At 45.7% G+C, this 24,843-nt stretch overlaps 1 protein-coding gene across 4 annotated transcripts in view; it reads right to left on the reverse strand.

Annotated features, from left to right (window-relative positions):
• The window catches only part of MMEL1 (membrane metalloendopeptidase like 1), a 172,721-nt gene that overhangs the window by 19,189 nt on the left and 128,689 nt on the right, over window positions 1–24,843 (reverse strand). For all 4 annotated transcript variants that reach the window (XM_030186088.1, XM_030186087.1, XM_030186090.1 and 1 more), the window contains exons 13-18: window positions 23,301–23,429; window positions 16,935–17,033; window positions 16,539–16,622; window positions 13,461–13,564; window positions 5,366–5,424; window positions 2,611–2,730 (exon numbers count right to left, since the gene is read on the reverse strand). In XM_030186088.1, the coding sequence (XP_030041948.1) occupies window positions 2,611–2,730; window positions 5,366–5,424; window positions 13,461–13,564; window positions 16,539–16,622; window positions 16,935–17,033; window positions 23,301–23,429 (595 nt within the window). The remainder of the gene's footprint in view (window positions 1–2,610; window positions 2,731–5,365; window positions 5,425–13,460; window positions 13,565–16,538; window positions 16,623–16,934; window positions 17,034–23,300; window positions 23,430–24,843) is intronic.

Here is a 24,843-nt window from a genome sequence, read left to right on the forward strand (position 1 = left end):
GCAGCCAGCAAAACGCTTGGCTGCTCTGCGCATGATTTAGGGGCCGATTACCGATGTGTATTGTGATTCTTTGATACATTGTACGTTTTAATACCGATCTGAGCATGTGTGACTTTTTTTTTTGGTGCATTCTTCGTTTTTAAAAAATCGTTAGGGACTTTAACGATTTTGATTTTTTTACGTTTGGTTGCTGCATCTGCCTCTAAGCTTCCTAAGCTGCTGATACTGGCCTCATCGCATTGGGGGTGGGGGGGGGGGGAGGGGGGAGGAGAACACTTGGTGCCCATCCACTTCTTGACAAGGCCCACCCAAAATCTGCTGTCTGGCTACGCCCCTGGATTAAGTAGAGATGACCAATTCATACCCTGATTTTCAGGGTCACATAACTGGATAATACTTCTGAAAATCTGTGGAGGCCGCTGTGGCAGTATCTGGTTAGTGCTGGGGTGGAGTTGGTGCAGTTCTATGATAATGATCTGGTTTATTTATTTGGATTTTGCTCTCACCTTTTTCAGTAGTAGCTCAAGGTGAGTTACATTCAGGTACACTGGATATTTCTCTGTCCCAGGAGGGCTCACAATCTAAGTTTGTACCTGAGGCAATGGAGGGTTAAGTGACTTGCCCAAGATCACAAGGAGCAGCAGTGGGCTTTGAACTGGCCACCTCTGGATTGCAAGACCAGTGCTCTAACCACTAGGCCACTCCTCCACTCTGCTAGGCCACTCCTCCACTCCACTGGTTAACTATGGACAGCAAAAAGACTGCTCTAAGTTAACTGGGTAGCTGTTTGGGTGCTGCTGTTGCATATTGGTCGTAGTTGGGTAACTCTCAGCAGACACCTTGTACCTGAATATACACTTCCGGTACCAGCACCCCTGACTCTATTTCAGCACACAATTTTACGTTTATGGGGGAATTCAGTAAAGGGCACCAAAAGCTAGGCACCAAAAGATCTACACAAAGCTAATATTTGGCAAAGGGCACTCTGCGCAGAGCAACCATTACAAAAAACTAGCTTGGTGCCAGAGGCGTAGCCAGACTCAGTATTTTGGATGGGCTCAGAGGTAAATTGGATGGGCCCTTCCACGCGCACGTGCCCCCTCCCACCCCAACCACACACAATCTGTCCCCGGCAATATTTTTTAAGAACATAAGCATATTTTTTTCACCTACCCCACATCTTCTCCCTCTCCTCTGTGGCGTCCCGGCATCTGTGCTCCTGTTTCTGAACTCCATCCCTCCCCGATGTCGGTACAGGCGTCCTCGCTGCCTGCAGCGATTCATTCTCGCTGCTTGCGCCGGCCCTGCAGGCTTGTATTTTTCATGTCCCGCCCTCGCTTACATCATTGCCAGTTTCCTGTCTGGCGGAATATGGCAGATGGAAGCCTGCAGGGCTGGTGCAAGCAGCGAGAATGAATTACTGCAGGCGCCAAGGACACCTGCACTGACACCAGGGAGGGAAGGGGTTCAGAGACCGCAGTGCAGATGCCGGGACACCACGGAGGAGAGGGGGGAAGAGAGCAGTGTGGCGCTGCAGCTGGGTGGGCCTGAGTCAAGATTGGCCCACCCATAGCTACGTCACTGCTTGGTGCACATCTTATGCCTAACTTTGGGTGCGACCACTTACGTCTACTAAGACCTGATGTTAAAGCTAGTGCAGATCTGCAGGCATTCTATAACACCAAGCCTAGATTCTAGGAATACCCCCTGACTCACCCATGCCCCTCCCATGGCCATGCTCCCTTTGGTGACATGTGTTATTATAGACAGGGCTGACCCAAGGCAAGATGCTGCCTGAGTTGGAGCTAACATGCTGCCCCTGGGCCGAGATGCCACCCCCCCCCCCCTCCACGGGCGTTTTACCTCGTCACAGTGATGTTCCAAACCCAGCAGTGATTCCCATACCCTGCCACCATCGGCACCTGCCTCTTCCCTTTACTGTGGCTGCCTGAGCCTCGGACGAAACAGGAAGTTACTTCAGAGAGGTGGCCGCAGTAAAGGAAAGAGGTGGGTGCCAGCGGTGGCAGGGCAGCTTATGGGAATCGCTGCTGGGTTTGGAATGTCACTGTGATGAGGTAAAACGCTGCGAAGGGGGAGATGCCACTTCCTGAGATGCCTTTCCTGAAGAGTGCCGCCTGAGGCCTCCGCCTCAGGGGGCGTAATGGTCGGGCCGGCCCTGATTATAGAATAGGATGCAGGGCAGATCTGTGCATAAATCCTAGTGATTGCCAATTAACACTAATTCTTGATTGTTGTGCCTCATTAGCTAATTAGTTTCTGTGCAGATCTGCGATCCATGCCCAAATTTGCACATGCAACTTTGGGTGACCTATACCAAATCTGGGGACTGGCAGGCAATTTAAAGAGGCTTTGTAGCCAAGCAATTAACCTCATCAAGCACTGCGGTGATTCTTACAGAGAAAGCTAAAATCTCCAGCAAGGACAAAAGATTTCTCGGAAACTGGTTAAATCTCTTGTTTTGTGGCTTTTGGCTGTTATCCTTTCATTATTTTTATTTTTTTTTTTTTTGCTGTCTCTTTAGAGCACAGTAATCACCAGAGCAGCCATGGGAAGATAATTTAAGGAAGTAACACCTGAGTCTCTCCTCACCATTGTCATCGAAGCCATGTGTGATTTCGTGGCCAATCACCATCCCAATCCCTCCGAAGTTCAATGCCTGGAGCTGGTCCTTGCTGAAGAAAGGTGGCTGAAGAATTCCAGCAGGAAATACTGAAAAACAGAGAAAGCCCAACACACTTAAACATAGTTGTTATTAATGAAAGGGAAGGGAGAACACTTTGGACCGCTCGTGCCCTTTTTCAGTAGTAGCTCAAGGTGATTTCCGTTCAGGTACAGTGGTTATTTCAATCTAAGGCGACAATAATTCTACAACCGGGTGCCATAATGTGGGTGCCTCAAGGCCGTGCACTAAGTGGTAATTCTATAATGACATCTGGGTGCCAAGATACCACCAGATGTGTTCCATATACTTACAAAGGTGGAAAGAAGCGCAAACAACAGCCAGCATGGTGCTTATTTTGAGCCTATTCTGTACAGGATATGTGGAATGGCCTCTCAGCATAGGTGTTGGAGATGAGTTCAATATCTGAATTCATGAAAGCATGGGGCAAGTACAGATGAATTCTAAGGGGGAGGAAGGGATTGTAGAGCCCACTAGTTGGAATGGATGGGCAGACTTGAAAAAAGGATGTATAGTTTTTATTTGCTCTTCTGTTTTTATCTGTGTGCAGTTTTTCTATATAGTTTATTATTAAACTATTTTTTTTTTTTTGCAGACATGCACAAAATAAAACAACAACAACAAAACAAACCCCAGCAACTAATTTTCAATAAAGATGACTTTTTTTATATGCAGCTATGATTCTGCTCATCTCTGGACTGAGCTCTGATCATCATTTCGGTTTAGATCAACTTGTCTCATTTGCTCAAGGTGTTAAAATTTTTAAACCTCTGATCAGTCAATTTTTTTTGAAACCAATAAAAAGAAAGAGGCAATATCCACTGCTGAAAGTTTGAAAATCAGAAGAAGAAAAAAAGCAGAAAGACAAGGGCAAATTGTACTGCTTTGAGAGCTACAAAAGCAGGCCAACATACAGAAAAAGTCAGTTGGCCAATGGCCAAATTAAACAAAACACAACTGAATCCAGGAAAATCCCATCTCCCCCCAGAGCTTTTTAAAGTATGGGGTTAGAATTATTTTTGGAGTGAATTTTCCCCCAACTGTATTCTAAGGTGGACATTTAACCTGCCAACTCTCCAGTAACTTGGCTCCACTGTTACATTTTATACTTCTAATACCACTGAAGCTGTACATGTGGATTATGTTAGATTTATGAAGTGATATTGATGGCCTCTCATCTGCAGTGGAGATTTCATTCCACCTGATACAACACAGACAACTTCTAACATCTGGTGGGAGAAAGAGGGGAAAGCTGGTCAAGCAAATATCATGAAACAAGCCATAAACGGTAAGGCATTCCTCATCTGAAATTAATACCAGAAATCAATTCTGAAACTAAGAAGTAACACATCAAAAACAGAAGTTGATTAATATAGACCACAGCTGCACTGGATTTATGGGTGGATGTATTATGTGGGTGACAGTATGGTGGGCCTTTACTGCTATAATTTGCAACACCATTTTGTGACCAGAAGTAGCATGAAGCAGCTAAGAAGATCCCCCTGATTCTGTAAAAGTTGCCAAAAATTGCACATGCAAATTTAGGTGAATTCCCAATTTACACATGCAATTTAATTGAATAACAAGCCAATCAGTGCCAATATTGGCTTTTTAACAAGCAATTAATTATTGGCACTAATTAGATTTTAATTGCGACTAATGAGTGTAAACAGTGGAGTAGCCACAGGTGGGCTTAGGTGGGCCAGGGCCCACCCATTTTGGACTCAGGCCAACCCAAAATTGTGACACTCTTGCTGTGGCTGGTGGGGATCTCCAAATCTTGCCAGCTGAAGATTGTCTTTCCTTGGGCAGCCAGCGCTCTTCCAAATGTCAGCCAGCAGCTGGTGTCTTGAGCTGACGCTGAGACCAGTCCTTCTACACATGCTTAGTTTTTGCACATGCAAAAGCACTGAGAATGTTTGGCCTGCCGGCAACAGCATCAGTTTGAGGCAAGTGCTGCCGGCTGCTGTTTGGAAGAGTGCTGGCTGCTCGAGGAGGAGGAGGAAATCTTCAGCTGACAGGGTTTAGGGATCCCCACCAGCTTAAACATTTAATATTTGGGGTTTGTGAGCAGGGAGAGGTGGAGAGAGGAGCAAACCAAAGGAGGGCCGAATTCCGTGCCCACCTACCTTGGGCTCAGGCCCACCCAAAATTGACCATCTGGCTACGCCCCTGAGTGTAAGGTTAGGCATGGGATTTGCACCTAAACTTTATGTGCATTTGAAAAAAAGGGGGGGGGGGGCGGAAATAGGAGGGTCATGGCATTCTGGGGCAGAACCTGGGTATGGCTTTGAGTCACATGCTTAATTACAGAATAACAGCGCTCCGTGCATAAATTTAAGCATGAGCATTTGCACCACATTTTCATCGGTGCAAATGACCATACCTAAATTTATGTGTGACTTTCTGCTTACACATGCAAGGTGTGACTTATAGAATACCACTTAAATGGGGGATTTTTTGGTGCCGATTTTTTAAGTGCCGTTTATAGAATTTATCCTAATGTGTAGATGTAAACAACTCGATCTCATGCTAAGCTCTTCAGTAGCATTCATTTTTGTGGCCAGAGTAGAGGATGTAGCATGTGGAAGAGAAATGCCAATATGGCATCCCATCAAATCACAAAGGAAAATGGGAAGAAATCATTTCTTGCCTTCAACCTACCTATTTGGTTTCGATTAGGAGAATAGAAAGCATTGACCACTGCCGCACCAATAATCCATCTAGAGAAAACAAAGAATAAGTACATATTGGTAGTCGTCCATATATTGTTTTGCCTGCCAGTGGAAAAATGATCTGAAGAACTGAGGTCACGGATCAGCACTTAGAGGCTTACTAACTAGGCAAGTTCAGGTTACCTGGACAAGCCTAGTTCTGGATTTAATTTAACTTAAGATAGGCACTTATCAGTTTTAGGTGGATTACAATAGCACAAATCATTGAAAAACTGTTCGACTTATATAAATTTTACAAAGTCATCCTCAGTCAACATCATATACAGATTAAATGAGACAAGTACATATCAAAATCAGATCATAATGAAAAAAATTTCAACAGGGGTTTATATTACTACCAAAAGGACAGGTAAGAGGCAATACTTCACTCAGAATAAACTACCAGAAATATTTTTGAACAAGCCATGATTTTAGTAAATGCCAGCGGCGTAGCAAGGGCGGGGCGGTGGGGGCGGTCCGCCCCGGGTGCACGCTGCTGGAGGCTGCATAGGGCAGCCGTGCGCCTGTTGGCTCTGCTGGTTCCCTGCTTCCTCTGCCCCAGAACAGGTTACTTCCTGTTCCGGGGCAGAGGGAGCCAGCGGAGCCGACAGGCGTGCGGTTGCTCTCTGCACCTTCCAGCAGCCAAGAATGCACCCGGGGGGGGGGGGCTTGATGCGCCGGGGAGGGGGGTGTCATTGCGCCGTGGGGGTGGGTTGATGTGCCAGGGAGGGGGGTGTCATTGCACCGGGGGTGTGTGTGTGTTGTGCTGCACCCTGGGGGGACGGACACCGCTGTACCCGGGGGGGGGGGGGGGTGCGCAGCGGCGATCCGCCCCAGGTGGCAGCCGACCTAGGATCGCCACTGGTAATTGCCCAAACTTCACATGGTTACTGGTCATTCTAATGTCTTGGTAATAAGTTCCATTGCTCTAGACTTCTCACCACTAATGTTCTAGCACTTGATACAGCTAGACAACAAATTTTCTTTGATGGTTTAACTAATTTTATTTTGGAAAAATGAACATAATATTTTAGGGAGCTGATAAAATAGTTATCATATAGTTAAAGTAATCCTGATCCAAACCATTTACTGTTTTGAACACTGAGTCCTTTTAATAAGGTGTGCTGAAAAATGGCTTGCGGTAGTGTAGGCATGGGTTTGGAGCACGCACCGATCCCTTTTTCAGCGCGCCTGTAAAAAAGGTCTTTTTAAAATTTTTGCCAAAAATGGACGTGTGGCAAAATGAAAATTGCTGCATATCCATTTTGGGTCTGTGACCTTACTGCCAGCCATGGACCTAATGGTAAAGTAACCGGGCGGTAATGACCTACGCGTGTCAAATGCCAGTTGGTGTGTGTCCAATATGTGCATCTGAAAATAAAAATTCTTTTCAGCTGCACGAATCAGATCTGCGCCAAAAAATGAAATTACCAGGCGATAACTCCATTTTGGCAGACGTTGGACGCGCGTAGATGCTTATGCGGCTTAGTAAAAGGGCTCCTAATGTAGGAATCTTAATTCAACCTTGGCTTTTATTGGCAGTCAATGAAGTTAAGCTAAATATGGAGTCACATGGTCATACCTTTCCCTCCAAGATCCATATTGCTGCTGTGTTTTGTATTACTTGGAGTTTATTTAAAAGTTTATCAGGCAAACCTACAAGAATAGCATTACAATAGACTATCTATGCTAACACAACTGATTGAAAAACGTAGTGACAATGTTTAACTTCTAACAGAGGTTTCAGTCTGCTTAACATTTTGAGATTGAAAATGTCTTCATGTTATTCACATGCTATTCCATTTTCAGTTCAGAACCTACAATTACACTCAAAATTTTAATTTACCTAGTAACATAGTAGATGACGGCAGAAAAAGACCTGCACGGTCCATCCAGTCTGCCCAACAAGATAAACTCACATGTGCCATTTTTTGTGTATACTTTACCTTGATTTCTACCTGTCTTTTTCAGGGCACAGACCTTATAAGTCTGCCCAGCACTATCCCCGCCCCCCCCAACCACCCGCCCCGCCTCCCACCACCGGCTCTGGCACAGACCGTATAAGTCTGCCCAGCACTTTCCCCGCCTCCAAAACCACCAGTCCCGCCTCCCACCACCGGCTCTGGCACAGACCGTATAAGTCTGCCCAGCACTATCCCCGCCTCCCAACCACCAGCCCCGCCTCCCACCACCAGCTAATTTCTAACTTAATTTGTACTTTTGTCCCTGCTAACTTGGATCTATTTGAGGTTTAACCTTGACTTAGTTCCCCTACCATGATTACTTTTCGAATAATCTTCTTAAAAGTGAAGGATTGACAGCATGGAAAATGTGGAGTCTCCTATCTGTCTCAATTCTGATCCTGGAAGGACTATGTCCAAAGTTGCCAGCTGACTCCTGATTTTCAGGACAGGCTAATCCAGTCTTGGTTTTGCTCCACTGCCTGCATCGACTTTAGTCTTTGGGTTTTTTTTTTCCTTAGGGGAATCATTATGGATTCAAGAGCTATGTCCAAACAGGCAGTGAGTTTGTTTTTATGCATTTATAAGTTACATTTCTAAACTGTTTATCCAATAAAAGACTCCAGGCAGACTCCTAAATGAACCTAGACTGAAAATCTGGAGCCAGATGGCAACCCAATATCTACAGTACAAGAAGGTAATTAATTTTCATACCAGCATACGTTTTGGACTTTCTACCTGGCGCTGCTTTCTAAGCTGCTGATTAGGGCAATTGTCCTGGTTAGTGACATAGGCAGCTGCCTGTCAATTCTGGAATCCAATAGATTGCAGGACCCGAGGCAGCATGGTTTCACTAGAAGCTGGTCTTGTCAGACAAATCTGATTAATTTCTTTGTCTAGGTGACCAGAGAGTTCAATCAAGGGAGAACACTAGATGTGGTGTATTTAGAGTTTATCAAAGCCTTTGATATGGTTCTACACAGATGACTAATATATAAACTGAATGCCCTCAGTATGGGCTCCAAAGTGACAGACTGGGTTAGGAACTGATTGAGTGGAAGGTGACAGAAAGCAGTGGTAAATGGAGCTCATTCTGAGGAAAGGGATGTTACCAGTGGTGTGCCGCAAGGTTCAGTTCTTGGGATGATTCTTTTGAATATTTTTGTAAGTGATATTGCTGAAGGGTTGTCTGGTAAGATTTGCATTTTTGTGGATGATACTAAAATCTGCAATAGGTGTGGTGTCACGGTGTGGATAACATGAGGAAAGACCTAGCAAATCTTCAAAAAGAGCCCAGAATTTGGCAGCTCAGATACTATGCTAAAAATGCAGGGTCATGCATTTGATCTGCACAAACTGGGGGAAAGTTACAGTTTAGTGGGAAAAGAACTTTTGTGCATGAAAGAAGAGTGGGACTTGTATGTGATCGTATGTGATGATCTTACAGGTAGCCAAACAGATAGAAAAGGCGACAGCGAAAGCTAGAAGGATGCTTGGGTGCATAGGGAGAGGAGTAGCCAGCAGGAAAAAGGAGGTGATGATGCCACTGTGATGAGACTTCATTTAGAATATTGCGTACAATTCTGGAATCCGCACCTTCATCCTACTATATAACTGAACAGTTACCGACGCGGCACGTCACAGGTCTCTCCCGACATCAGCTGATCATAACCACAACACCTACTACTACTTATCATTTCTAAAGCGCTATACTAAATGTACGCAGCGCTGTACAGTGACCCTCCTCTCTCCCCTGCCCCCCTCCAGCCACCCATGTTCAGCGACTCTCCTCTCCCCCTGCCCCCCCTCCAGCCACCCATGTCCAGTGACTCTCCTCTCTCCCCTGCCCCCTCCAGCCACCCAGGTTGTTCAGCAAATTCTTCTGGGCAGGCAGGAAAGATCCCGACTTGCCTGCCCGCTGCCGCCGCTGACCCTCCCCTGCTGCCGGATCGCTCTTCAAAATGGCCACCGAGACTTCAGCAGAAGTCTTGCAAGACCGCTGCTGGAAGTCTCGATGGCCATTTTGAAGAGCAATCTGGCAGCGGGGGAGGGTCAGCACTGGCAGCGGGCAGGCAAGACTGGGGATCTTTCCTGCCTGCCCCGAAGAATTTGTTGGACAACCTGGGTGGCTGGAGGTGGGGGCAGGGGAGAGTCGCTGGACATGGGTGGCTGGAGGGGGCAGGGGGAGAGGAGGGTTGCTGGATATGGGTGGCTGGAGGGGGGGCAGGGGAGAGGGGAGGGTCGCTGGACATGGGTGGCTGGAGGGGGGCAGGGGAGAGAGGAGGGTCGCTGGACATGGGTGGCTGGAGGGGGGGCAGGGGAGAGAAAAGAGTCACTGGACATGGGTGGCTGGAGAGGGGGCGCAGGGGAGAGAGGAGGGTCGTAGTATATAAAAGGGTACTGTAGACATCCACTCTCATTTCTTGCTTTGTCTATTTCATTATATTTTTCACAACAAAAATGTCGCCCATTTTAATGGGCTTTACGGCTTGTAAAGATATAAACAGGATGGAGTCAGTCCAGAGGGCAGCTACTAAAATGGTCAGTAGTCTTTGTCATAAATTCAGTAAATAGCACCCAAATTTGGGCACTGAAAAAAAAATGTGCATTGGGTGCTATTCTATAAACTGTGCTCAGAGTTGGGTGCCTTTTATAGAATAGCGCATAACACTGGGATCCGTTCCTAACTTTGAGGCATGAGGAGTTATACCAACTGAAATCTGTTGTAAATCTCTGTGTGTAAGTTAGGCATAGAACCCCTGGATTCTGTGAATGGCCCTGACCCACCCATGCTCTGCCCATGGCCACACCCCCTTTTCAGTTGCATTAAGGTGGTGGTAAGGGCTCCCGTGTTAACCTGGCAGTAACCGGGCAGTGCCTGGCACTGCCTGATTACCACTGGGTACACTCCGACGCTACAAAAATAAATACAATTTTGTGGCGCTGGAAATTATGGCGTGTAAGGGGTGGGAAGTACTGCCGGGCTGCTGCGGTAGCCCGGCTGTACTTCCTGTGTACCGCCGCTTAGTAAAAGGTGTCTTCAATATGTATACTTTGGAAGAAAGGCAGAGAGGGGAGACATGATAGAGATGTTTAAATACCTCCGTAGCATCAATGCACAAGTCTCTTTCAATGGAAAGGAAGTCCTGGAACCAGGGGGCATAGGATGAAAGTGAAAGGAGATAGACTCAGGCATAACCTAAGGGTATACTTCTTCATAGAAAGGGTGGTGAATACATGGAAAGGCCTCCTGGCGAAAACAGTATCTGAATTCAAGAAAATTTGAACAGGTAGGTAGGATCTGTAGAGGAGAGGAAGGAATAGTAGATGACACGTATGGGCGGACTGTATAGACCGTATGATCTTTATCTGCCTTCATTATTCTCTGTTTCTATAATATTTGATGAACCGCAAAGTAATATTTCGTCTGGTTTCATTGAACTTATTCTCATTATCTTGCCTGCTGACCTTTAAGAGCGCTTCACCTCTAATTCTTCAGACTGCAAACCCCAGCCAGCAGCCCTGAACAGAGCAGCGGCTCAGCATGTCCTCCTAAATCTGAAAGCCTCTGAGCTCTGCTGCAGTCCAGGCCCACCTCATTAATGCATCCATAATAACTTTATTGAGGGTTGTTTGGACATCATTATTATCTCTAACGAGCCACATGATGTACTCAGACTTCTTTTATTGGCGTCTCTTGGCTTTTGGGTTTCTATGTTATCTCGATATCCTACTGTTGGTCCTCAGATTTTAGATGACACCTGCTAATCCGACAGCAGCTAGCTGGCAATTTATTTTCCACATTTTTGAGCGCTGTCAGGCAGTAGCTTTTCTGTTCCAACAGAAGAACTGTTGCACATATTAAGAAGCCGTCAGTAAATCTGTAACATGAATATGTTATTTGCTCAGAAATGTCAGAGCTGATCTCCAGCCAGGGCCGCCGAGAGCCAGAGCCGGGCCCGGGACAAGGCCGCCCCCGGGCCCCCCACCCCCACCCCACCCGAGGTCATCGTTGCCGCCGGGCCCCCCCTCCACCCGCTACCGGGCCCTGAACTAACCTTAAATGCCTCCTTCCTTTCCTTTCACCAGCTTCGCGGCAAGCAGCAGCAGGGCAGACCTCTCCTTCCTTCCGTGCTCCACCCTCGCGGACGTTACGTCAGGTGAGGGCGGGACACGAAAGGAAGGAGTGGCCTGCCCTGCTGCTGCTTGCCGCGAAGGTGGTGAAAGGAAAGGAAGGAGGCGTTTAAGGTTAGTTAGTTCGGCAGCGACGGCGAGCGGGCCTGACTTGCGGTGGCGCCGGGCCCCCTCCGGAGGCCCGGGCCCGGGGAATTTTGTCCCCCCTGTCCCCCCCTCTCGGCAGCCCTGTCTCCAGCAGAAAACCTTTTTTTTTTTTCTTAAATACATGTACAGACAAACAAAGATGATTGATGGAGTGTTGGGTCTGCCCATCCACTTCCTGAACTGCATGCAAGAGGGTCTCTCTCTCTCTCTCTCTCTCTCTCTCTCTCTCTCTCTGGAAGAACAGGGAGTTCCATTTTAGAATCATCTTATTTTTGAGTGTGTATGTATTAAATCATTTTGGAATGACATATGGCATACTTTAACAGAATTGTTTCACAAATGTCTTGTCAGTCTGTCTGGATTTAAAATAACTCTCTGAAAATTTAACAGAATGGGATGAAACTTGGCATGAGAGAAAAATCAGTAAAAAGACACAAGAAGTTGAAAACTGGGCTAAATTGGACTTGGGATACCAGAGAAATAAGCTCCCTCCCAAAAAATGACCCTGTGCACTTTCATGGAAGAAGGAGTTTCAACTTCTAGAACAGCATATCATTAATGGAACAGGATGAAACTTGGCTTGTGGGGGGTGGGGGTGGGGGGAGCTAACAGTAAAAAGACACATACAGTTTAGAAATAGGCTAAATTGGACCAGAGGTTCCAGAGAAATGAGCCACCCCAAAATGTGACCCAATGCATTTCTATGGGAAAAGGAGTTACAGCTTCTATAGCATAGAAATATAGATACCGTGAAATGTGGCATCTGCCCCCAAACTTCCCACACTGACCAAAAACTACCCCTTCACATCTGCCACACCACCCTGCAAACTATCCTAAAATCTATCCTCTGCCATTACTCCAGCACCCCGACAACTGCCCTGGCCCTACTACTACTACTATTTAGCATTTTTATAGCGCTACAAGACGTACGCAGCGCTGCACAAACATAGAAGAAAGACAGTCCCTGCTCAAAGAGCTTACAATCCAAATTGCTCCCTTCCACATTCCATAACTACCCCCTTTAATGCTACTTCAGCCTGCATACAGCCTACACACCCATAAATTATCCCCTGCCACTGCGACACCACCCCCAAAACTGCCCTACCCCTAAAACTACCTCCTGCAAATTATCCTACTCAAAATAATTACCCTGTAATTGCTCTACCACCCGTAAACTGTCCACCTCAGGAACTATACCTGCAATTACCCCACCACTCTGCAAATTGCCCCTACAGCTAACCACCACCCCACAAAAATCACCAGCCCCCAAAATAAACCCCTATTAAGTACCCACACCCAAAATCTATCCCCCCACAATTGGCACATCCCCCCAACTGACCCAACCCACTTTGGATTAAGATCTGCAAAACTGTCAAACTTCTTAAATTGTCAAATATCTGAGACATTTGGGCTGTATCTTTTTCTCAAATTACAGAGAGCATATTCAGGCCCATATCCTGGAGATTTACCCTCATGCAGAATGTTTTGCCCATCTCCAGATTTTACCGAGTTGTGGCAGAAAAATAAAATAGAAAGGAGAATCAGGAATAATAGCTAAAGATGAAGCATTCAAGTAAAATAACTTCTGAGGCATCTAATCAGTATGAATGCTGTAAAGGAAATTGTCAGCTCTGTCTGTGTACTGCTGGTCGATGAGCAGAATTTAAAATTTCACAACTGAAAACGGCACAGTCACACATCCCAGACTTGTGAATCGGAAATGATTTGACTTGGTGGTAGCTCTGGCCCCAGAAAGGGTAAAACCTATTTGTGTGGAAGAAAAGTAAGACTGGTAAAACTCACACATCGTGATCGACTCGTTCTCGAAGTTTTCTCAGGCTTTTCTGAGCTCCGGCCTTTAGGTTTTTCAGCGTGTTTTCAAAGTACTGGTACTCACTGAAGGTTAACTAAAGAAGACAATGGTGTAAACATGTTAATTAACTGCAGTCTTAGGGGTCCTTTTACTAAGGTGCCCTGAAAAATGACCTGCGTTGTTGTAGGCGTGTGTATTAGACGCACGCAGGTCCATTTTTCAGTGCGCCTGCAAAGAAGGTCTTTTTTTGGCTGAAAATGTATGTATGGCAAAATAAAAATTTGTGTGCGTCCATTTTGGGCCTGAGACTTTACCGCCACTCACTGACTTAGCGGTAAGGTGTCATGCATTAACTGGGCGGTAATCATAAGCTTGCATACAATGCCGATTACCTCCTGGTTAGCGCTGCGTGCCGGAAAATAAAATATATTTTCTGGCACGCGTACTGGACGCACAGAAAAAATGAAATTACCTCCCGGGCCACGCGGTAGCTGGGTGTTAGTTCCGAATTGGTGTGCGCTGGATGCGCTTAGGTGCCTACGCGGCTTAGTAAAAGGGCCCCTAATTGATCGCTTCCCCCTTCTATGCTTGCAGATCATAAGGGGAGCCTTCACAGGCTTAAATTGAGGAGGGCCACTGAAAACCTTATATAGACACCAGCAGAGACCTAGCAAGATCTCCAAATAGATTTGTGGAAAATTCACCCGGTCCGTCATAATTTATTTATTTATTTATTTATTCATTTTAACATAGTATTAGGTAAATCTTAAGTTCAGTAGATCTGGCTTTCAGTCTTAATTTCTCCTATAATATTTACATTTATTACCATGGTTTTCCTGAGGCAGGTGCAGTTTGCACCGAAACATGGCCCACGTCGGGTCTATTGAATTAAAGGACTCTCCATTGTTCCACTATTGAAGGCTCATTTGTGCTTCTTTCTTGCTCTTTTATATACTGCACATTTTCAGAGCACCCATCTTCACCCCTAGTAGAAACAAGGAGCTGGGCTGGACAGATTTTGGATATCAACCAGCCCCTATGTTCCTACAGTTCAGGAAGACCTACACCTTTTTGCTGTTTTACATGGGAAAATATTCGTATTAGTTGAACTTATCCACTGAGGGTTGTTTGATGGTCTTTCCTTTAAAAAATAAAAGCCTTTATAAGATTTCGGCACTGTAAAGCACATAGGTACCCTTTTACAAAGGCACACCAAAAACTGTGCTGCGGCAGTGTGGGTGCGTGTTTTTGGCGCACGCTGGACCCTTATTGTGCCGCGTCTGGAAAAAAGGGATTTTTGTAATGGGCCTGAAAATGGACGTGCGGCAAAATGAAAACCAGCGAATGCCCATTTTTGGCCTGAGACCTTACCACCACCCACTGACTTAGCGGTAAGGTCTCGTGCGCTACCCGGGCGGTAAGCATGCAGAGCGCGCCAACTGCCATTTACTGCTGAGTAGGCATCCCGCGGCAGAAAATAGAAAATATTTTCTTCCGCGTGTTTTTGGCTCATGCGAAATTCAGAATTACTGCCCGTGGCACATGGTAGCCAGGCAGAAATGCCGATTTGGCATATGCTAGACGCACGTAGGCTCTTACGTGCCTTAGTAAAAGGGCCCCATAGTTCAACCTGTAGCACTATTTACCTGCAGAAGCATAATTTGCAAAAACAATACCATCTTCCAAAATAAAAATAAAAATAACAATGTTGTATTCAGTGATGACCTGTCAATCTCTTACCAGGGCACTCTGGTCGGCTCTGCTGCTTCAGCTGAGAATTAGAGGGAAATAATCGAATGAGGCCGGCCATCTCTATGGGCGACCATCTCCGGGGTCAGCTCTGTAAGTGGGCGGAGCCAACTGTATTTTTGAAAAAAGATGGCCGGCCATCTTTTTCTTCGCTAATACGGTTGGGCCTGGCCAAATGTCAGAGATGGCCGGGTTTGAGATGGCCGGCATCGGTTTTTGCCGATAATGGAAACTAATGCCGGCGATCTAAATCCGGCCAAATCCAAGGCATTTGGTCATGGGAGGAGTCAGCATTTGTAGTGCACTGGCCCCCCTCACATGCCAGGACACCAACCGGGCACCCTAGGGGGCACTTCTAAAAATTAAAAAAAAAAATAGCTCCCACGTCAATAGCTCCCTTACCATGGGTACTGAGCACCCCAAATCCCCCCCAAAACCCACTCCCCACAACTCTACACATAGGTGAAGGGGGGCACCTACATGTGGGTACAGTGGGTTTTGGGGGGGTTTGGAGGGCTCCCATTTACCACCCAAGTGTAACAGGGCCTGGGTCCACCTGCCTGAAGTGCACTGCACCCACTAAAAACTGCTTCAGGGACTTGTATACTGCTGTTAGGGAGATGGGCATGACATTTCAGGCTGGCAAAAAAGTTTTTTTTTTGGGTGGGAGAGAGTTGGTGATCACTGGGGAATAAGGGGAGGTCATCCCCGATTTCCTCCGGTGGTCATTTGGTCAGTTGGGGCTCCTTTTTGAAGCTTGGTCATGAAAAAAAAGGGACCAAGTAAAACCGGCAAAATGCTCGTCAAGGCCGGCTTTCTTTTTTCCATTATCGGCGAAGCTGGTCATCTCGTGAACATACCCCCATCCCGCCTTCACCACGCTACTGACACCCCCCCTTGAAGTTTCGCCGGCTCCGCGATGGAAAGCAGTTGAAGCCGGCCAAAATTGGCTTTCGATTATACCGATTTGGCCAGTTTCAGGAGATCGCCGGCCATCTCTCGATTTGTGTTGGAAGATGGCCGGCGATCTGTTTCGAAAATAAGCTAGATACTAACATATGTTGCCTTTGTTTTCCTAAATAATTTTTAAAAAAGGTTCCTCCGACAACCTCATCTAGGACACCACCAGTAGCACATCACTGGTAGCATCACTATTTAATCAAGGCTTTACACATGGGAACCCAGTCTGAAGTTACGAGTAAGCCAGTGCACTATGTCCACATACGCAACCTATTCAGACCATCGGTTTCACCAGTTTGCTTAAATTAAATTTTACTTTCTTCTGAACCAGAATGGAACAGTTTTCAGGGTCTACGTACGTTTATCAGTTCTTGGTCCATTTTCTCATTGTTCTCTTCTAGGATATAGTCAGGGTATCCTATTTGCTCCTTAATGGCCAGTGCCTACAATGTAAGAATGGAGATTCATAGATCTCATTATAAAATTCTGTGCTCACAAAAAAATCCTAAGCATGGAACTGCGCAGTGCACATGGTACTGGCATATTTGGTGTCCGCTCAAAGGGCTGGAGCCACTAAAAGCTCATTCCCATAGACAGAGAATGAGAAAAACACTAGCAAATCAGGCCCAATTTGTCTTAACAGCTCGAAATAGAAGATGTTTCCAAATTCCCATTTTCAAGCCATCAAATCCAGTCAGAGGAGTGATACAAATGGCCTCCAGCCTTGATTTGTTTTTGAATTATTTAAGTCTGACCTTTTCTCGAGCCTGCTGTTTGGAAGCGTCATCCATCCATCGTAACTCATCCAACATCTCGATAAACACTTCACGAATTTTATCGATGAGATCCCTGACCTACATTAAAGAAAATAAAGTGGGAAGTGTGTGATCTAAATAGCAGTCCATGAACCATGGTATGCATATATGTATTGTTTCAGAACATTTATAAGCTGCCAAGTCAACATTCGTTCATGATGGCTTACTGATACAGGCTTGATATAGAAACATAGAAACATGACGGCAGATAAAGGCCGTATGACCCATCCAGTCTGCCCATCCTCTGTAACCCCTAATTCATCCTGTTCCTAAGCGATCCCACATGCTTATCCCATGCCTTTTAAAATTCTGGAACAGTCCTCGACTACACCATCTCCACCGGGAGGTCATTCCATTCCTCCACCACCCTTTCTGTGAAATAATACTCCTTAGGTTACTCCTAAGCTTATTCCTTCTTAACTTTGTCATATGCCCCCTCATTCCAGAGCTCTGCTTCATTTGAAAAAGACTCTCTTCCTGTACATAAATGCCCTTGAGATATTTAAACGTTTCTATCATGTCTCCTCTCTCCCTCCTCTCTTCCAGCATATACATGTTGAGGTTCAGAAGCCTGTCCCTATAATTTTTGCATTCAAGACCGCTTACTAATTTCGTAGCCGCCCTCTGGACCGACTCCATCCTGATTATATCTTTCCGTAGGTGCGGTCTCCAGAACTGCAGGCAGTACTCCAAATGAGGCCTCACCAGAGACTTATACAACGGCACTATCACTTCCTTTTTACTGCTGGTCATGCCTCTCTTTATGCACCCAAGCATCCTTCTGGCTTTGGCAGTCGCTTTTTCGATATGCTCAAACTGCACAGGCTGTGTAAATAGCATGGTGCCATGATGCTTCAGATAATGCTGAGATGCACTGAAGCCTGATGGAGAATTGGGTATCTTACCAGATCTCAATATACATACTGTATGTAAATTACTAATGAGTATTAGCTAACCTGCTAGGGCATCTTGATGACAGGAATTCCTAAATGTATTTGTATGAATTACAGTAACATAGGAGTAGATATTCAGTAGGACTTTTCTAGGTAGGAACAGCTCCTACCTGGATAAATCCTGCTGACTAAATCATACCTGGATTTCAGTGCATGTAGAAATCTGGTCAGACCACCTTGACATTATCCAGGCAGTGCTAGGGTGGTCTGGTGGGGGGGGGGGGGGGGGGGGGGGGCTGAGTAGATCCAGGAGTTACCCGGTTAATGACCATATTCAGATTTCTAACTAGGTAATGCAGGACCAGTCTTAGGAAGGGGCAACAGAGGCGGTCGCAAAGGGCTTCACACTCCCAGGGGCCCTTCAGCGGCCTTAGCATCTCTCTACCGCTCCCTGCTATTGCCGTCTCCTATTTAGAGAGCTCCACGGGAGTGAGGGAAATGCCTGAAACTACCCTGGTGGTCTAGTGGATTCTTCGGGGCAGGAAAGATCCCCGGTCTTTCCTGCCTGCTGCTGCTGACCCTCTTGCTGCTGCATCGCTTTTTAAAAATGGCTGCCGAGACTTCCAGCCCAGCCATGCAAGACTTCCACTGAAGTTGCAATAATCAATGTCCAATAATACTAATAACTGGATCACGATTCTCATATCAGCAACAGTCGGGAAGTGTAAGATTGTGCATGACACCGGGGCTTCCCAAACCTGCCCTGAGGACTCTACGGCTAGTTGAATATGGATGAGATAACTCTATATACAATGGAGACAGTACATGCAGATCTATCTCATGCATATTCATTGTGGAGATCCTGAAAACCAAATTGACTGTGGAGTCCCCAGGACAGGTTTGGGAAGTCCCAATAATATTCTATGGTAGGGGTTCTCAACCCAGATTTGCATGCAATGGAGTCAATGCATGCAATTTATATTATACATATTCATTATGAAAATCAAACTGGCTGTAGGGTCCCCAGGACAGGTTCACGCTTTCCAAAGGTACCAGGACTAGGGGGCATGCGATGAAGCTACAATGTAGTAAATTTAAAACAAATCAGAGAAAAGTTTTCTTCACTCAACTTGTAATTAAACTCTGGAATTCGTTGCCAGAGAATGTGGTAAAAGCGGTTAGCTTAGCGGAGTTTAAAAAAGGTTTGGACGGCTTCCTAAAGGAAAAGTCCATAGACCGTTATTAAATGGACTTGGGGAAATTCTACTATAGCTGGGATAAGCAGTATAAAATGTTTTGTACATTTTTGGGATCTTGCCAGGTATCTGTGACCTGGATTGGCCACTGTTGGAAACAGGATGCTGGGCTCGATGGACCTTTGCTCTTTCCCAGTATGGCAATACTCATGTACTTATGACATAACATTAAAAAGGCATTTTTTACTACTATATTTGATTATTTTGCCCAGATCTTCATTATGGCTTGTGGTTAGCGGCAGTCTCATCTGCTCCCCATTCCATCTTTCTCCATGGTGCATGCTTGGCGTGAGATGGTGTTTGTGTGCACGTGTCCACTATCCCCGTGGCTTCCCATTGTTTATCTCCAGATGCATGTGTTTCGTAAGGATAGTGGACATGATAATTGCCATGATGAAGAAGCAGTTGTGGATCTGAGCAAAACCAGTTCAACAATCAGCACAAACTTTGAAAAGAAAGAACTGGAAAGTATAATATAAAGCCACGTTATGAATGAATATGCTGGTAAACATGTTATAGTTGTTTTGTATCTGTCCCCTGATGAAGCCATTGTGCGAAACGGCAAGGCCACCATAGGGACTTGGGATTGAAGGATCCACGGTTATGGTCCTACATGACAATGTTTTGACAAGATAAGTTTTGTATAGACCGCACATAATATAAATGTGGATTTAAATGTTTTATGTGAGCTCAAGAAAGTTAAGCGCATTATTACTATACCAAAAAAAAGATGGAGGTTTTTTTTTAGACCAATGATTGAAAAATGAGCTGCATTTAAGCTATCCTCATATATACTGTTTTACAGCAGTTTAAGAAGATGGGCTGGTGGCTGCTGAGGTCTTTTCCTCCATCTAAATTAGTTGTTCAAACGTTGTTGACAGATTAAAAGAGTCTTTCAGGCAGGCGAGGGAGGGGAATAACCTCCTTAAAAAAAAAGGCAACTGTAAACTGCTTTGCAGCTAGTACCCAGCAGAGGGCAGTGCAGTTAGCTAACCTGTGTACTCAACATAGCAACGGTCTATCACACTCCATTGTATGGAAATTGATCTAAGCACATAAGCACTGCCAGGCTGGGAAAAGACCAAAGGTCCATCAAGCCCAGCACTCTGTCTCCGACGACAGCGGCCAATCCAGGCATATTCATTGAGGAAATCCTGAAAACTGGGCAAGGCCTGAGGCCGGACACCCCTACTTTATACAATTGGATCCTACCAGGTACCCAGTTATAGAAATATCCCTCAATATGCTGTGTAGAAAGAGACAGTAGATATGGGACATAATTATATGCTATATTCATCATATATGTGATACAGTATGCAGATTATCTTTACTAGATTTATCAGCTTTCCTCAAACTGCTTTGTAAATTATAAGCATTTGCACAGTCATCATTCAATAGAAGAACTTTGGGTTCGATGCTCAAAGCAAACCGGGCTTGCGATGTTTCATTTAGACTGGTTTTAGCCAGTCTAAATGAAATGTTATTTTGCAGGTAATGCTCGGAGACTTCAGCCACTACTTTACCATGCATGGAAGCAGTGACCGAAACTCTTATTCTGATGAGCTTACTTGTACTCAAATGAGCTCATTAGTGATTCTGTGCAATGCACAGAGAAACGGCACACAGAAAACCCCAGGCACTGACAGGAAACTCATGCCACAGCCTCTTACCCCGAAAACCCTAGCTAGAGCTTCTTCCCAACCCATAAAAAAGTCACTGGTGGTCCAGTGGACCCCCATAAAAATAGCATGGTGGTGTAGAGGGCCCACCAACCCAACCTCCTGGACACCCCACCCCCCCAAAATTCCCTGGTACTCCAGCAGGCCCACTGATCCCTACCCCTAGTGAACAGTGGCCCTGGTGGTCTAGTGAAATCCCACCCCCCAGACCCCTCTACCTACCTTTAGTTGGAGGCAGGAGGAACACCTACTCCCTCCTGCCTCTGGGCCCGCCCTCTTCAAAATGGTGGGACCCAGCCCCTGTCCGGTGCATCCTGGGATGTACTGGGAGGAAATAAGTACCCTATAAGGAGAAAAAACTCCATATATGGTATATAGGCCCCTCCCAGTACATCTCAGGATGTACCAGGGAGGGTCTGGATGCCACCATTTTGACAAGGGCAGGCCCAGAGGCAGGAGGGAGTAGCCATTCCTCCTGCCTCCAACAAGATATGTGAAGAGGTCGGGGTAGGATTTCAGTAGACCACCAAGGCCAGTGATCATTAGAAGGGGCCTGCTGGACCACCAGGGTCTTTTGGGTTGGGGGAGTTTTTTTAGATTGGGGGTTGGGAAGGATCCAATCATCAGTGTGACCCTCCTCTGAAAACGCCCATGCCTGAAGGGTGGGAGGAAAGATTTTCAGGGTGGTCACTAAGAACTGGTTTTGAAAGACTGGTAAGGAAATCAGAGTAAAGCCTAACTCTAGGGGGCAGGACAAAGGAATTAATAAAAGGGATTATGTGGAGAAAATTCTGGTCTTTGGTAGCCCACCTCCACCGAGACCCATAGCACCGAGGGGGAAGTCCTGGGTACCAGGCCAAGAAAAGTTTGCAAGTGTGGTGCTTGGAAGCCTCTGTACAAGGCAGAAGGTGTCTGCAGTTGAAACGAATAAATTTATAATATAATATTTCTCTAGTTAATAATAGAATATGTGTTAACAGAGGGAATTACTCAGAGCATGTGCTAATGCAGCAAACTTAATAACTCTCACAATTAAACTTATATCATGCTACACAGTAGTGTTCCCGACTTCAGAACACTGGGGATAACCACCTCAGGTGGGAGAAGTGGGAGTGGGCATGTCTCACTTCTGGCAGGACTCGCATTGCATGAGTGACCGAAGGGAACCAGTACGGAGATTACCAGGTGCTGATATCTAGCAGCAAACAGAGGAGGTGATAAGTACCTTGTTCTGGCCGCAAATAGAGGAGATGTAAATAGAACTGAACTGTGATTTATATGCCCTGACATCACTGGAGAACTTGTTTTGCGCTGTGCTGACCACCTAAAAAAGACCCTGAACTGTACAGACCAAGTTATCAAGTTTATGAACTGTTTTCAAGTTACTGTTAGCAAACCAAGTTGAAGTTTTTTGCAACTGGGACTGCTGACTGGGCTTTGTTTGCAAGAGAAAGAAAGTGGTGTAGAACAAGTAGAAGTAAATCCATTTTTTACTTGTTCTAAAAGTACAAAGACTAGGGGACACTGGAGGAAGTTATATGGAAATACTTTTAAAACAAATAGGAGGAAATATTTTTTCACTCAACGAATAGTTAAGCTCTCAAACTCTTTGCCGGAGGATGTGGTAACAGCAGTTAGCATTATCTGAGTTTAAAAAAGGTTTGTACAAATTCCTGGAGGAAAAGTCTATAGTCTGCTATTGAGGCAGGCATGGGAAGCAACTGATTGCCCTGGGATTTGTAGTATGGAGTGTTGCCACGATTTGGGTTTCTGTCAGGTACTTGTGACCTGGCTTAGCTACTGTTTGGAAAACAGGATACTGGGCTAGATGGACCATTGGTCTGACTCAGTATGGCTACTCTTATATTCTTATGTAAAGTGTGCCCAGAGAAAGTGCCCTCAGCCTACTGGAGGAAATCTGGTCCCGACCTGCATCTAGCTCGAGTGATCCTGCCAGTGGGAGCTGTGTGTGTGGCAGAGAAAGATTTAGATTTTGTGTGTCTCCCTGGGACCCCTGGTGGAAGGTGGAGCGAAACCCCAGGGTGGAACTGAGCTGGAGGTGTGCACGCCCTGCGGGATAAAATGCACAAGAGCTGAACCTACCACAAAGCTCTCGTGGGCATGCACCAGGAACATTTGGACCCCTTTACCGACCAATGCTCCACACTAACAGCGTGTATATAATTTGCACGCTGTTAGTGTTGAGCATTGGTTGGTAATTCCGACTCGGTGCTGTTCCTTCAGTGCTGGAGTTCTGTGTATCTCCCCCTTTATATATAGGGCAGCTACCTTATACAGATCAACCGAGGGGCTGATCTGGTTCACATTTTGCCCTGCTGCAAGCATGGATATGTAATTCTACTTTTGGTAAGAAAAATCCATGCATGCAGTAGAACAAAACCAGGACTGTATCAGCCTGTTTATGATGACCAGGGTGAGCTGTCAGTCGTAGAACAGCATGAAAAGTAATCTACTTACCATTCTTTTGCTCTCTCCAGCAAATGTCTCTTTCACATACAGAGCTCCAACAGCATTCTCCATGTTGTTGTTGACGTAGCTCACGCACTCCCTCCATTGGGCTTCCTCCAGGGTAGTCCCATACAATGCCTGAAGGGAAATGAGGCCCAGTTTAGTTTGAATCAGGACAGTTCCCTTTATTCCTTCCCACCCAACTAATGTAAGGTTGTCACCTCACCCTGGTCAATCTATAGATAGATCGTGCTTCAGCCCTGGTTTTTCTGCAACACATTCATAGAGAGGTAACTTCTGCTTGTTCTGGGTCAGCCTATTTAAGCTCACCTGGATGAAGTGACTACCCTAAACCAGGGGTTCTTAACCCAGTCCTTGGGACAGACCCAGCCAGTCAGGTTTTTAGGATATCCACAATGAATATGCATGAGATAAATTTTCATGCATTACCTCTATCGTGTGCAAATTTGCTGGATCTCATGCATATTGATTGTGGGTCTACTGAAAACCTGACTGCCAGTGCCTAATTGTGTTCTGAGGACTGGGTTGAGAACCACTGCCCTGAACTAATTTAAAACTGCAGTGGATATCATATTAGCTCCTCATCTGTTTTTCAGATTCCCTTACTGAGACGTAGGACATTGCAGGTAATACCTTGATATAATATAGCTTTTGCGAGCTACACTTCTTTCATCACCTTACAGCAAGGGCTGTGGATGAATAAAAAGCTTCCCAGAAGATGTGGTGGAGAATGCAAAAGAAAAGCACAGAGCATCACTGAGGGAAAGAAAGCAATTTTATTTTATTTGTATCCCACATTTTCCCACCTGTTTGTAGGCTCAATGTGGCTTACATGGCACCAGAGAGCATTTGCAGACTCCGGTGTGAATAAATACAAAGCGATGTTATGGTAAGATAAGGTTCATGTGGCACAGCCACATTAGGGAATCGAACAACGGAAGAGTTTTGTTATGTCCATGACATTCTTTAGTTTTGTTCTGGTATTTAAGTTGGATCAGTAGAGTATGGGATGGAGGAAGTAGCCTAGTAGTTAGTGCAGTGATCTTGGGAAACTGAGTTCAATTCCCACTGCAGCTCCTTGTGACTCTGGGCAAGTCACTTAACCCTCCATTGCCCCTGGTACAAAATAAGTACCTGAATATATGTAAACTGCTTTGAATGTAGTTGCAAAAACCTTAGAAAGGTGGTATATCAAGTCCCATTTCCCTTTCCCTATTTGAGATTCTAAATTCTACATGGAATGTTGCTGTTGCTACTATTTGAGATTCTGGAATGTTGCTACTATTTGAAGATTCTACATGGAATGTTGCTATTCCACTAGCAACATTCCATGTAGAAGCCTGCCCTTGCAGATCAGCAATGCGGCCGTGCAGGCTTCTGTTTCTGTGAGTCTGACGTCCTGAACTTATGTGCAGGACGTTAGACTCACAGAAACAGAAGCCTGCGCGGTCGCACTGCTGACCTGCAAGGGCAGGCTTCTAGATGGACTGTTGCTAGTGGAGGAGTAGCCTAGTGGTTAGTGCAGTGGACT

Source organism: Microcaecilia unicolor, chromosome 13, assembly GCF_901765095.1.
Source record: "Microcaecilia unicolor chromosome 13, aMicUni1.1, whole genome shotgun sequence".
NCBI lineage: Eukaryota > Metazoa > Chordata > Amphibia > Gymnophiona > Siphonopidae > Microcaecilia > Microcaecilia unicolor.